The 15,621-nt window shown below is 33.9% G+C and overlaps 1 protein-coding gene across 1 annotated transcript in view; it reads left to right on the top strand.

The window, feature by feature from the left end:
* LOC124540347 (trichohyalin) overlaps window positions 1-12,865 on the top strand; it is a 104,462-nt gene extending 91,597 nt beyond the window's left edge. The window contains exons 8-11 of the mRNA XM_047117863.1: window positions 8,887-9,030; window positions 10,369-10,925; window positions 11,168-11,271; window positions 11,740-12,865. Of these exons, the coding sequence (XP_046973819.1) occupies window positions 8,887-9,030; window positions 10,369-10,925; window positions 11,168-11,271; window positions 11,740-12,299 (1,365 nt within the window). The 3' untranslated portion in view covers window positions 12,300-12,865. The remainder of the gene's footprint in view (window positions 1-8,886; window positions 9,031-10,368; window positions 10,926-11,167; window positions 11,272-11,739) is intronic.
* Window positions 12,866-15,621: the final 2,756 nt, after the last annotated feature.

Genomic DNA, 15,621 nt, shown 5'->3' with positions numbered 1-15,621 from the left:
GAATCGGGCATAGTGCCCGATTTTTTATGTACATATCGCTTATCGGATAAACAAATGAACTGATTTTGATGATGTATCGTATGTAGTATTCAACTTGTTTATGTAACACCTTACCTTAAAATAAACCAGAGGGAATCCGGAGGCCACAATTAGTTCTTTTTTTTAAATGTTCGTTTGACGTAACGGTATTCCACGGAAATTGGTAGCTTCGCTTAATTGTTAAATGACGATTCAAAAGTGCTTGTAAAAGCCCACTTGAATAAAGCTTATTTTGATATTTTTTTTGAATTGAACGTCAACTTTGGCATTTGATTACGCATCGATAAAGTGATATTTATATAATAGATGTCTTAGTAAAGTTGTATTCTGCGTGACTTTGCCTAATTAAGAGGTATTTAGAGGTTCCTAAGTATACTATTAAGTAAAAAATATAACCAAATCATTACAATGTTCAAAATGTTAATCCTTAACTATGTTTATATATATGAATCTATGTTAATATATTATAAATGTGAAAGTAACTGTGTCTGTCTGTGTGTTTGCCTAAAATATAACAACCAACACCCTAAAACACGAATGAAGCAGCGAGCAACCACTAGTACTGTATAAAAATAAAAGTATTAGCCGGATATATTGCTTATTAGTCGTATACTAATCATCATCCCGTACAATTACACAGATTCACTCAACTTTTATGTTTTTACTGAACCATAATGAACAAAGCGCGTGGATTGTTCCTTTACAACGATCGTCAAGTAATTTGATTGGCCAAAAACCATTCGAATTTCAAATTACTTTCAAATGTAAAGATACAAAAAAAACACATGTAAGATGCTGCATTTCTTTGTCTCGGATAAAAGCGTTAATACGTGATGTCATGGTGTCGCATGACGTTGACCCCAGAGGCTGTTGAACTGTGAATTTGATCATCTACGTAACATAAATTGAAGTTCTTATGCCTCTCGTAATAAGAGTTAAATGAAAACAAACAAAAATGATTCTCATTTTATGTACACACATCATCGTATTTGTCGATATTTTTTTTTTCATTTGACAGATGACTTCACAACACTATTCAGGTTTTAATTTAATAAAATCTTTATCTTATTTTTTGGTTTTTTTGTCGATGTTTTATTAAACAGACATCATCGTGTTTATTATATGAAGAAATTCCCAATCTAATCTTCTACTTTTTTTATAATCCATAGATAAACATTTTTTTTAATCGATCATATGAATAGAGGTGTTGATCGATTTTGTTGAAGAACTTCAAAATAAATTAAAGTATATATTTGATGAGGCTGTTTGTTAGTTTCTGCTTTTTTAGTGCTGATTGTTCCTTTGCTTAAGAAAAACCAAAGCCGAAGACCACATAATTGTCTCCTGAAGAAATTCGTTAAAATTAGTATGATTAATTTCTTACTATTATAATTACTAAATACAGATTATATAATGTACACTTAAACACCTGAATTGAGGCTATTGTGCAGTCTTAAAAACTAGGTACATAGAAAAATATAATACAAAAGCTCCACACTACAGATATCCACTCAAAGGATACTCATTATATGAACATCCTGAAAATCTATAAAAAACTATAAAAATAAAAATAACTTTGTGTGTCTATCTGTCGCTCTTTTACTGCCAAGCCGCTGAAACGAATTTGATGAAATTTAGTAAAAAGCAAATTTGAGCTCCAAGAAAGGATATAGCTTTTTTATTGCATAACACTCACTTTTACTTGGTGGTAGGGCTTTGTGCAAGCCCGTCTGGGTAGGTACCACCCACTCAGCAGTTATTCTACCGCAAAATAATAGAACTCAGTATTGTTGTGTTTCGGTTTGAAGGGTGAGTGAGCCAGTCTAACTACAGGGCCAAGGGAAATAATATCTTAGTTCCCAAGGTTGGTGGCGAATTGACGATTTATGGAATCCAGTGGCAACCAACTCCTAAAACGCAAGCGAAGCCGCGGTTGACAACTAGTTATATATAACTTAAAAATTAGCCTAAAAATATTTACAATATAATTCAGAATTTAAAGTGAAGTACTAATTTTTCAACTGCCTCATTATTTTTCTTTTTTTTCTTTATGGCAAGTTTTAACCAACCAGCTGGTCCAACGTGTGTAAGGGTGTGCTAATGTACCCTTACAGTTTGTACAGTGAAAAGCAAAATATCATGATGATGTTAAATAATTGAGATGTAAAAGCTTAACAAACAGACTAACTTTCACATATATCATGTTAGATAGGATATATATTGACCTGTAATATTATAAATCTATCGGTCCAACGTGTGGGTTGCCACTTTAAAAATCATAGACAATCAGCATCTTAAATAGCTCTCCTTACCTCATTTATTCCAGTTGATAAAAGATCATAATACCATATAAGGTCAGAACGTAGCGCTGAGTCAGCTGCGTTTGCACGGATCTTATAAGGCTACCGAGATAGTCTAAGGCCGGCGCTATACGTTCATGCAAATGCTTCGATGAAATCTTTGCTTATTATGTATCGACAAGGAACGCTAACCCAAGTCTTTAAGCATTTATTACTGTAACGTGGAAATAGTGGCAAATTTGATAGCGTAGTTGAAACTCTCTAAAACTTTTCACTGAGGATTGATATACTCCCTAAAAATTATAAAGCTACGTTGACGTATGAGTATTGGATACAGATAAAAAAAGTCTCACCAAGTGTTGCTGCTACCTAAATTTTGCTATATATGCCTATAAGGAAATTTTCTCCAGCGCATGACACATCGTTAGTCTGCCTTTGAACCTAACTGATATTGTAGGACGCCGATATACGTCGCTTCCGTGCCAACACTAATGTGCAAAGTCGAAATGTGTAGCATTACGATTTACGGGAATTTTTGACTCGGTCAAAAATATAGTAACAATTTAGTTCCCGACTAACTTTGAAACTGTAAAATTACTGAACATAATGGAACGGATTGATAACATACACAGTTTTCTTCCTATTGTTATTTTAACCATATTGTATATTTAAGTACTAAATCGTGAACTTTGTTTTCGAACCTTAAACTATCATTAAAAGTAAAAGTAAAGTAACAGCCCGTAAATTACCCACCGCTGGATTAAGACCTCCTCCCCTATTAAGGAGAGGGTTTGGAACATATTCCACCACGCTGTTCCAATGCGGGTTGGTGGAATGTACATGTGGCCGAATTTCGATGAAATTAGACACATGCAGGTTTCCTCACGATGTTTTCCTTCACCGCCGAGCACGAGATGAATTATAAACACAAATTGAGCACATATAAATAGTGGTGCTTGTCTGGGTTTGAACCCGATATCATCGATTAAGATGCACGCGTTCTAACCATTGGACAATCTCAGCTCTCCATTCTATCATTAAACTAATTACAATTCGTATTATTTTTGAAAAATGATTGACTAAATAGATGCCCGTCTCTTCGCACTTGTTCTATTAATACATTAATAAAACTCCTTTATTTTTTTCTGTAGTAATACTCTAACAAATAACACATTTACTGAACAATTAATTTCTAGACAACAGACAGAAGAAAAACGATAAAAAAACTCCATGATAATCGAACGCATCTGAATAAATATAATAATTAAGCTAATTAAACTAAGCTAATTTTTGATTATAATAACTGAGAATTGACTACAAATTAACATTTAATATTCGAATACCATGCCCATTTCAAGCATCGTTCAACATTTTTAAAGCTCAATGCTCCACGCTGCTCCAATGCTTGACAAACTCCAATGGACAAACGCGATTAATTAACAGCTGAACTAGAAATCAATTATAATAATAAACGCAAAAAAAAACACAAGACAGTCTCGGGTTTTAACAAAGAATATGTCTACTGAACTTAATATACTCAATATTAATCAATATAACTGTCCAATCGTTTATTGTCATGTCGATAAGGTCATGTACCATATGGCGCAAAGACCTCGACGCGGAGATATCAATGAAAACGCCTTACTTATTCCGGTTCGATTGCGATCTTATACTTATTTATTAATAATTGTTTCAGACTTCATTTTATTGATACTATTATTTTAAGGTTTTTTTCAAATTGAATAATCTTCATCAAAATAATATACCTAATAACAGGCTCAAGAACTATCAAATCTTTATCCTTTGATAATGAAAAATGGTATAATCAAATACCTGTTGACTTTCGAGCAGGATATATTACATACATATTAAATTGTATTTAATTAACATGACTGTATTTTTAAATGTTTGAAATATATAAGGTAAAATAAGGTTGACAACCTCCATGGTCGAGTGGTGTGTACACCGGTTTTCATGGGTACGCCACTCTGAGGTCCCGGGTTCGATTCCCGGCCGAGTCGATGTAGATTACCATTAGTTTTCTATGTTTTCTTGGGTCTGGGTGTTTGTGGTACCGTCGTTACTTCTGATTCCCATAACACAAGTGCTTCAGCTACTTACATTGGGATCAGAGTAATGTATGTGATGTTGTCTCATATTTAAAAATAAAAAAAAAGAGTAACTGCTGAGTTCCCTTCCTTTTCTTCTCAGTGGAATCTACTGCTAGCTTCACTTAGTATAGTTAGTTAAATGACTATTATAATGTGCTTGCGAAAGCCTACTTGAATGAAGAATATTTTGATTTAGAGGAACACTTTCCATCATTCGATCGAGATCTACGTCATTCTTTGAAATTGTTTTTAAAGAATACATCCGTCGATCTTGTCTTCGGACTAATTAAATATATATTTTTTAATCTTCAAACGTCTAACATGACTCCATGATGAATTACTATAATTTTATTTCAAGGACTCGTACGATGAACTCTTTGTTTAGTTAGTTGAATTATTAAAACTTAAAGAGAACTAAAAACGTGTTCATTTTAAATATCGCGAGTATATTCGTAAATATAATAAGCTATACAGTCATACTAAGTATAAGTCATTAATCAAAATCAAAATCAAAATAAACTTCATTGAAGTGTGCTTTTACAAGCACTTTTGAATCGTCATTTAACAATTAAGTGAAGCTTTCGGAAGCCACCGTTTCGGAAAGTAGATTCTACCGAGAAGAACCGGCAAGAAACTCAGTAGTTATTCTTTTAACATTTAAAAAATACATTTATATTAGTTAAATACAATTATATATGTATGTAATGTATCCTGCCTGGAAGTCAAAACGTATTAATTCCACGGTTTTTTATCATCTACAAAATCTTATATCGAATAATATGCCCTTTTTACCAATGTATTTTTTACAAAGGATTTGAATTTACGAAACGGCAAAATTAAAAATGTCTGTGGAATTTTATTACAGTTAACTTATAGATTTAACCCTTCCAAATTTAAAATTACCAAGGATCTTTCTTATCGAATGTTTACAATTTGAAGTAGCCCCATGCTTCAAGTTTCAGCTTTTTAAAGTCATTGTAACTTGACAGAAGATGAAAGTTTTTTCAAACGAAGTTAGCAAATAAAAATCATTATATTTTTATTAACTAATTAACACTTTTAAAACAATTACGTATAGATAAAAATGTATTTTATGTAATTTATATTTTACTTAGGTTTAACTATTAACAGTGTTTCTTGTCTGTGCTTCTCAATAGGAACTGCATTCAGACCATTGATATCTACGACACATTCAATCTTTTAACATGAAAAAAAACAAAAATATCTTGTATCACAATTTAGTCTTTGCCGTGCATTATAATCTCATTTAATATATATTGAATTTAATAATACATAGTCAAAGTCAAAGTCAAAAACCTTTATTCGAAGTAGAAGTGTCTACACTTTCTTATTGATTGTCGAAAATCTATCACCGGTTCGGAATATAATACCTCGGACCTGAGAAGAACCGGCGAAAGAAACTCAGCGGGATTTTTTTTATTTTTTTTTATAATTTCAATTTACAATTTACAGTAATAAAAATGAAACATAACCATAATTATGATATCAAGTAAAAATGTACAATAACGAGACAATATCTGTGTCATTAACGATTTTTGAGTCTTTCAGACCCTTGCTTACAATGTAAACATCAACATTTAAGTAAGCAAGTGTATAATTGTATATTGACACAGCAACACGCTGTACAAAAAAGGCTACATTGTTTTATTTGGACTGGATTTCCAGTCACTAATACATGTCCGGTACACCAAACGGAGAAAACGTTTATCTCACTTGTCACTAAGCAAGTTGGAACTAAGCGATTAGCACTAATGTTAATTACTGACCACGAGCTTAGTAATTAGCAATCATGAAAATCAAAATTTACTTTACTAGTAGTCGCCCGCAGCTTCGCGCGTGTTTTAGGGTGTTGGTTGTCATGTGTTACGAAAACAGAAGCCTATGTCTTTTCTTGGAGTTTGCTTACACCAAATTTCATCAAATTCGATTCAGCGGTTTGGTCGCGAAAGACTGACAGACAGACAAACCGACAGACAGTTACTTTCACATTTATAATATTAATATAGATTGAAATACTCGTCACAAACGGTCTTGATTCATCGTTTTACAGAACAATATTATAAGCAAGCCAGCTCTGGTTCAGAATGTACAGTCGGGGTAAGAAAAGGTTCGTTACCTTAAGACATTTTCGTGGGCTCAGGAAGAGCGATAATCTCTGCTGTATCTAAAGAATGACATATTAAGTCGCAACGATTTGATGCTTAGATTCAAACGGTACTAAGAGTTTAAAGCTTGATAAAGGAATGAATTTGAAAACTGACGAAGGTATTCTTACTCTTACTGTACCGCGAAAAAACCCTTAAGAAACTCAGTAGTTAAACTAAACCAAGTTACAATAATAACGATGTTGTTTAAGAGGTGACTAATTAAACAATCAAAGATACAAGGAAATGTTGTATGTTTAAATCAGGCCAAATAATAAAATTCAATAATAAAAAAGACTGAAGTAGCTGTAAATACTTGAAAAATGTTTGATCTACAGGTTTGACAACATACAAAGAAAAATGTATGTAAGGAGAATAAGAGTAAAATTGTCATACAACATAATATAAAATTTCCTTCTAAAGAAATTTTATCGGTATTATGTTAAATGTCAATTTCTTCAAAGATTCCTTCGTGTAACAAAGACTTTATCCGTCTATCTAGACTACCTTACATATTACGAATTTGCTCCGAAATCAGTAAAGCTGTTACTAAGCTCAGATTTGATATGACTTCACGTGAAGTCACTCGCTTCAACTAGCATCGATGACGTCATGGGACAATGATTAATGACTTACTTGAATGTCAATGAACTGCAAAGGAAATAGATACCATTCCGTCTAATTTACACAAGGCAAATAAAAAACATTTGCTATTTTAGACGACTGTTACTCAATTTTAATTCGAATTTGCATAATGACAACTGTTATTATCAGAGTAAGAAATAACAACAGCCTGTAAATTTCCACTGCTGGGCTAAAGGCCTCCTCTCCCTTAGAGGAGAAGGTTTGGAACATATTCCATCATGCTGTTCCAATGCGGGTTGATGGAATACACATATGGCAGAATTTCTTTGAAATTTGTCACATGCAGATTTCCTCACGATGTTTTCCTTCACCGTCGAGTACGGGATGAATTATAAAGACAAATTAAGCACATGAATCAGCGGTGCTTGCCTGGGTTTGAACCCGCAATCATCGGTTAAGATGCACGCGTTCTAACCACTGGGCCATCACGACTCTGAGTAAGAAAACCTTAGTCAAATTCATTCCTTTATAAAGTCTTAAACTCTTCGTACCTTTTGAATCTAAACATCAAAACATTGCGACGCAATATGTCATTCTCAATCGGTAAAGCAGATTATCGCTCATACTGAGCACTAAGTTAATAGGTCTTAAGGTGACGAACCTTTTCTTGCACCGACTGTACATATCAGTCGGGCTTTCTTTGTTCTTGTCCTATATATTGGGACTGCCTTATTCATCACTTGTAGTGATAAAAAGTTCAGAGGTCCTGAGTTATTGGGTTTTTCTGGCGGAAAATCTCTGCAATCTGAAATCTGCATGAAGTACATTTACTTGGAAAGTACCTACACGTCATAGAGTATGCACCTGGTGTCCCTATAGTCGTTTAAGGCGTAGGTTCCTCAGTCTACCTGCATATAAAATAGTAGATATTGCACCTGTTACTACCCAGATACATGGGTATACTATAAATATACTGCGAGTCTTTGAGGTTGACTGAGGCCGAGTTTAAAAACTGTACAAATCCTTAATTTAATCAAATGACAGACGCGTGATCACGTGGTTTATGAATAAAAATATATATCTACACCAAATGCGATTAACGTACAACTTCTCCAAAAATGTTCTTGTAACACTTACTTATATAGAATGATAAACTACTGTATAATTATCGCTGTTATGTTCCAATTGCGATATAGTATTTCCCCGTCGTAGAACGCTCGAACGAACGGTCAATTATTATAACGAGACAATGAGATTTAGACATAGACAATTTTACTAGTTTTCACTAATATAAGTTTTCTTTCAGTTGACGACCTCCATGGTCGAGTGGTGTGTACACCGGTTTTCATGGGTACGCCACTCTGAGGTCCCGGGTTCGATTCCTGGCCGAGTCGATTAAGATTACCATTAGTTGTCTATGTTGTCTTAGGTCTGGGTGTTTGTGGCACTTGTGTTATGGAAATCAGAAGTAACGATACTTCTGATTTCCATAACACAAGTGCTTCAGCTACTTACATTGGGATCAGAGTAATGTATGTGATGTTGTCTCATATTTATATATTATTTATTTATTAGTTTTTTATACATATGTATAAATAAGATCTGGATACCAAAATACTCTTAATAGTATCCTTCATTGATGAATTACTATCCTCAGAAGTTCATGGGCTACTCGAATGGTTTCAGGCTCAGAGATACCGTGAGAGGCGACGCCTGGCTACCCCGAGTCCAACACCCTCGCCGCCGCGCCGCGAACCCACCTCACAGTCTTCAGGCAACTGGTTCAAATCACTCGACAGACTTGGCAGGAAGCGAGAGAAAAATGCCAAGGTAAAATAATTTACGTCATAAGTAGGTACTATTTGTAGACTATAAAGTATAAATGTGTATGAATATGTCAATTATAGGTATAGTACGACACAACTTAGATGTCGCATCGGCAAAATTCGTAAAACCGATCACATCCGAATTAAGTACGCTATCCCAAATTATCAATATTTATTTCTCATGCGAATATCATCTTTGCACAAACGTAATAACTTGTAATATCATAACGACCTAATATATTCGTCAATTTGACGCGTCGGTTTACATGCACTTGCTTTCTCTGACGCGTGAATCTATAGCGACGAATAGCGTTGAATGGCGCGATCGGGAGCTATTTCTATTGGTTGTCTAAATCGATAGTAATCGGTTTTATTTTCATTCCATTGCATTTTCCGATGCTACATCTAATTTGTGTCATACTATATGTACGTTCGTTTATATAATAGCTAGCGACCCGCCCTGGCACCGTTGCAATGCTGATGCCAAATATACTGCGGATTGTCTTACAATGTTCACAGTTTTTCAGTCTTTCACTACTTTATTGTACAGTCAGAGTAAGAAAAACTTCGTCAGTTTTCAAAGCAATTCCAAGTAATTCCTTTGTCAAGTCGTAAACTCTTAGTACTTTTTGAATCTAAAGACAAAAAACATCAAATCATTGCGCCGCAACATGTCATTCTCGATCGGTAAAGCAGATTATTGCTTACACTGAGCACACGAAAATAGATCTTAAGGTGACGAACCTTTTCTTATGCCGACTACATGTATTATATATAAAACCCTTCCCCTAGAATCAGTCTATTTATTAAAAAAACCTTTCCAAGTCCGTTGTGTAATTTTAAAGATCTAAGCATACATAGAGACAGACTGCTGTAAGCGACTTTGTTTTATACCATGTAATTCCACAGTTATTTTTAAATAGGCCTATTAAAGAATTAATGTAAATTAAAATGATAAAATACTCAATGGCAAAATACTCAATTCAAGATTTTATTAAACATAAAACAGCATATATCCAGTGTTAATTGATCTCTAATTAAAATACATAAAGAAATAACTGTATTGTAAAAAGAGTAACTACTGAGTTTCAACCCGGCTCTTCTCACTAGAACCTAATTTGCGAACCGGTGGTAACTTTACATTTTTATTTGATGGAGTTCGAGACTACAAACATGACATTCGTTGATAAAGTCGAAATATCAAGCTCCATCAAAATAAAAATAAAAAACAAGGTTAATATCCCGATTTTAATAACTGTAATAAACCCTTGGTGCTTTGGTACCAATGATGAAGTCCGTGAGGTCTCGCATACAAATCCTTTACATTTGTATCTCTTTCCAGGTTGAAAAAGAAAGCGTTATAACAACAGAAGACGAGTCGAGCCGTCGAGTCTGGTCAAAGCCAACAAAACCACTGAACTCGCCGGCGAAAAACCTCCGATTCTTCGGTGACACGGACCCGGAGTCTGACGCTAACGTCAAACGCAGTGTGACCAAACCCAAGAGTCATTCGAAAAATCATGGCACGCTCAGAAAGACCATATCAAACTCCAGCGCGGGTCTGGACGAAATCGACCACAGCGAACTATCGAATAAGAGTTATTCTCTTTCCAACCTTCACAGAGAAGATAAGAGTGAATCGCCGAAAACAAAAGAATATTACAAGAGGAATTTGAAAAATATATCGGAAATTCAAAGCAATTCCGAGAACGAGAGCCATTTTGGAAAGAAGGCGGCAATGAAGCCCCCGATGAGTCCGTACGATCGGTCCAGGAGTCACAGCAGCTCGAAAACATTGAAGGCCAGCAAGGCCGACGTCAGACGCCATGGAAGAATGGACGATAGAGGCAGCTCGGCTGAATTAAGACACAGCAAACAAGAGTTAAGCAGAGATGTAAAGTGAGTATTAGAATATTTTCCAAATGTGTTCCATTAAATAACTTAATCTTAATAAGTAAAATTTTGTGAATCACATGCTGCTATGCTAACATTTATGGCTAGATAGACAGTCAAAGCTGACCCTGTCGAAAACTAACTCTTACCCACTCAGTACAAGGTCACGGCATCGAGTGAAAAATTCTCAAATTATTTTTATTAGTGTATTTCAATATGAATGAAAATAATTTATATATAATTTTCAGAGCCCGCCGCCGAACGCCGGTGACCAACTCTGGGGAGAGCAGCACGGAAGGCGACTCGAGTCAGCAGTCGCAACGTAGTGTAGTCTATCTACACGCTACCACCGGTAAATACATTATTATATAACCTCCTTTGAAAACATTGTCCTATATTGTATGTCCTTTTTCTTACTACAATTACTTGTTTAAAATATTTTGAACTCTTACAATTTCAATGAGATTACCATGACTGAATCTTTTGTCGTACCCTCCTCAAACCATGCTATTTTTGAAGACCCGCCATTAATATTTAATTTGTTACTAGCCCGCGGCTTCGCTCGCATCAGATGGTTAGTTGTCATGTGATAGGCAAAAAAGTAGCCTATGTCCTTCCTTGGAGTTTAAGTTTGTTTCATATCAAATTTCATCAAATTCGATTAATTGGTTTGGTCGTGAAAGAGCGAGAGATTACAGACAGAATTATTTTCACACTTCATTCATTCATTCATTATGTATTAGTATAGAGTTTAGAGTGGATTGTCGGTAAAATATCGGCAAAAAAACTATTCTCTAAACCAGTGGTTGTTTTGTTTCAGTCGGCGATATCCCCGACCCCGGTCGCCTCACAAGAAACCGGTCGCGGGACGATGTCTCCTCCGTAATGTCTTCGAACATACAAGTGCGTAGCTCAACGAAAAGCTTCTCCCTATTCGCGCCATGGACACCCCGTCACTACAACGACCAGTACGACGTCCACTATGCTCAGAAACCAAGAAAGTCTAAACAAAAAGAAAGCGATAGATTTAAAAAACCAACGAACAAAAACTTGACAGATGACAGGCCGGCAACATTACAAAAAAATAAATCGTACAGCCAAACCACTTTGAGTCGGCGGCCGAATAATCAAAGTAATCGCTTAACAAGCTCAAGCACAACACTATACAGGCGGGAAAAGAGGGGGAAGGAGAATGACATGTCCCAAAGTACAATGTCACGTAAAAGTACGAACGGTAAAAAGAGTCAATCCAGCGAAATATTAAATAGAGACGAAAGAGACAGGGTGTCTCGATCGATATCGATACCGAAAGACAAAAAAGCCGGCTGGTTCAAATTGTCGAATAAAAATAAAAAGCAAGAAAACACACGCGTCCGATAAATAATATATATTTAATATTTACTTACACCGATGTCAAAAAAATTCTGACAGATATTTTATTTACATTTTTTTAGTTTTATAGAATTGTCATTGCACTTCTTGTAAGTAAATAAACAGATAACAAATGCATAACAACTAACTCGCTATGTCAGATGAATGAATTAATTGTATTATTTTTTTTTTAAATAATTTCTTAAACAATACAGCCCTATTATATAGTCGATAAGACAGTGTTAAAATTTGACTGTTTATAAAGTATAATACTTTTTATTAATATTTCCTAAAACAAGTTACTTTTAAAGGTGTGCCATTTGCAAAAAGAATGTTACCAATCTTAAACTTAAGTATATTTTTATTTTAAAATAATGTTACTATAACTATGGTTCTACTTTACTAATAATAAATAAATATATTTGTGCCTATTTCAAATGATTTTGCTTTTAAGATCTCTATATCATAATATCTAATGCTTTTGTTTGTAAAAGTTATTGGCACCGTGATGCTAATACATTGAACGTTTGAAATAAATGTAATAATAATAAATAATAAAAATCTAATTTTACGTTTATTTTATCTTATTTTATCCTATATAATTAAGGAATAAGAAAAAATTGATTAATATCATTAAAAATATGTTTAGAACAATCAACTTACAGATTTGAAATAAAAGGGAACAATTACTCATATTCCAATGAGGATATTCATTTTCCAATGAGGGAAAATAGTTATAACTTGTCTGTTATCGATGCTCAATAGGCATCAAATATTAAAGTAATCTGCAAGTTTCATTTTAAGATACAACGTTTATTCATTTAAGATTGTATATTAAATATCTTAACAAACTTAAACTCAAATTCCTTTATCCAATATAGAAGCATTACACTTACTTATTGATGGTCAAATTAAACAGTACCACCGTTTCGAAAAAAAGAACATCCTGACCTGAGAAGAACCGGCGAAAGAAACTCAGCGGGTCTTTTTTTGTCAAATTAATAAGATCCATAATTGTATATGAATAGAAATAGCCAGGAGGCGATCGTTTCATCCCCAAGGCGTGTAACATAATCTCGCTAATTGTATAGTAACCTTTCGCACACAATCGTTACTTAACATTTCTTTTAAATTTGGCAACAGAAGCATTTTGAACGCTTTCTGGGATACATTGCCTCACAAATTACAAGAGTTACTGACTCTACACATTCGAGTAACAGGAGTAACAATCTTTACTGTTTCAATGTTTTTCACATATATTCACGTTAAATAATCATCGGCGTGAAATTGTGAGTTATCCTTAAGTTCATGTTCTTGAGACCAATAAGAGAAACAGCATGATAGCAAAATAATAAAAATCAATCGACAAATATCCTGCGTAGCATACATATTGTTTTACGTGAAATAGACCAAAATACCAATTGTGTATATTTCGCAGAAAACCAATCACAATTAGTTCACCTTTGGTCAGTGGCTTTCACAGGGAAAGGTGGTACGGAGAACTCAAATATCACAGGACTCCTGTGCTATGACACAATTTTAAATACAAAAAATCTATTTTAAGGCTTATTAAATTATTTAATATAATTATACAATTTCTCAATATTAAATAATTAATAATAATGAAGTAATCTATACTTATAATAAATCTGTAGAGATGTCAATTCTGTACATGAAATATTTTTACAAAATAACTATCAGGGGGTGTTCAGGGGTCGATACTGATGGCAAAAATGCAATCAGTAAAATTTTTGTCTGTCTGTCTGTCTGTCCATATAACCGTTATAGAAACAAAAACTACTCGACGGATTCTAACGAAACTTGGTGCAATTATTTTTCATACTCCTGAGCTGGTTATAGTATACTTTTCATCACGTTAAAGTCCATAGGAGCATAGCAGTGAAGGGAAATGTCTGAAAAACGGGAGAAGTTACCCCATATTTTGAGCTTCCGTCGCGTGTTTAGCCTTAATGGTTAAAGCTACACAGAAATCATGTACTACGAAAATGTTCTCTTTAAAATTATACAAAAAATATCCCATGACAGCCTATGTCTATCTTTTATGGTTGACTCACATAAATACGTGTCACTCCCAATAGCGTAGTAGTTCGAAGCTTTCTGATTATATTTGTCTATTCCTACGATTATAACACTCTCAATCATCCCAAATTACAAAAGTTAACAGTATTAACTATTCCATAAAAAAAATCATAGAAATCGGTATAGAAACACCAAAGTTATACATAAAATACGCTAATAATAAAGCTACCGCACGTCAGTACTAAATCTATACTATTATATAAATCTCTAGAGTCTGTCTGTACACTTATTTTTGTCGTAATTCGTCATAACTGTGTTCTTTGACTGACTTAATTTTTACCATTTTTGAAATTTTTGTGTGTCTGTATCTTTATAAAAATTGGCATACAGGAAAAACATGTACTTGCGCAAATCATAGGCGATCTATACATACAAAAGTATATATAGATAGCCAAAAGGATGTTTTTGTATGTGTGTCATCGATAAACACAGAAACTATTTGATCGATCATTATCCGTATCATTAAAAATAACCAACAGATGGGCCATCTGGTTACGTGTATCACGATGCACTTATATTCCGATCAACCGATAATTATAAAATATGAAATAAAAAATGAAAATCTATTCAAAAAGCATAACAACTAACTTAATTTCCGTCATATGCCAGTAAACATAAAATAATCTCAACAATAATAATTGTCATTTTAAAATGAGATAATTATTATAAATTACATATATGGGAAGAAGTGATTAGCTGTTCTGATTATATGAAAGTAAACAATAATAATTATTGGTAAGTATACTCATAACTCCAATAACAATGAATCTTTAGTAAAAAAACAACTTATTTATATAAATTGAAACCACCATGCCATTGAAGAAATAGAAGATCGGAATATCAACAATATATGCGTAGCGTCATCCAAAAGAGCTACGGAAACAACACACCAACAAGAAATACGTTTAGAAACAAATAGAATCCGAATTTCTACTTTAAGAGCTGTCAAAACAGTTAGTCAACGAAATGATCAAGTTCCAGATCTTCGAACAAGCATCTTTATCGAGAGATACTGATAAATCTGACAAGCCCAATGACTGGATGATGAACGATTAAAATAGACTAAGTCAAGAACTAGAACCAATCTCAATAAATCAGCCTTCAATTACTAAGTAGGGTAAGATAACAAGATGAATCCCGATGTGATCATTGGTTCAATGAATATAGTATGCCCATATTGTCACGCTAAATAAACTGATGGTATATGCTACTCCACTGGTAAAATGTATTT

The sequence above is a fragment of the Vanessa cardui genome, chromosome 24 (genome assembly GCF_905220365.1).
Source record: "Vanessa cardui chromosome 24, ilVanCard2.1, whole genome shotgun sequence".
Taxonomy (NCBI): Eukaryota; Metazoa; Arthropoda; class Insecta; order Lepidoptera; family Nymphalidae; genus Vanessa; species Vanessa cardui.
This window is presented reverse-complemented; position numbering and strand designations above follow the sequence as displayed.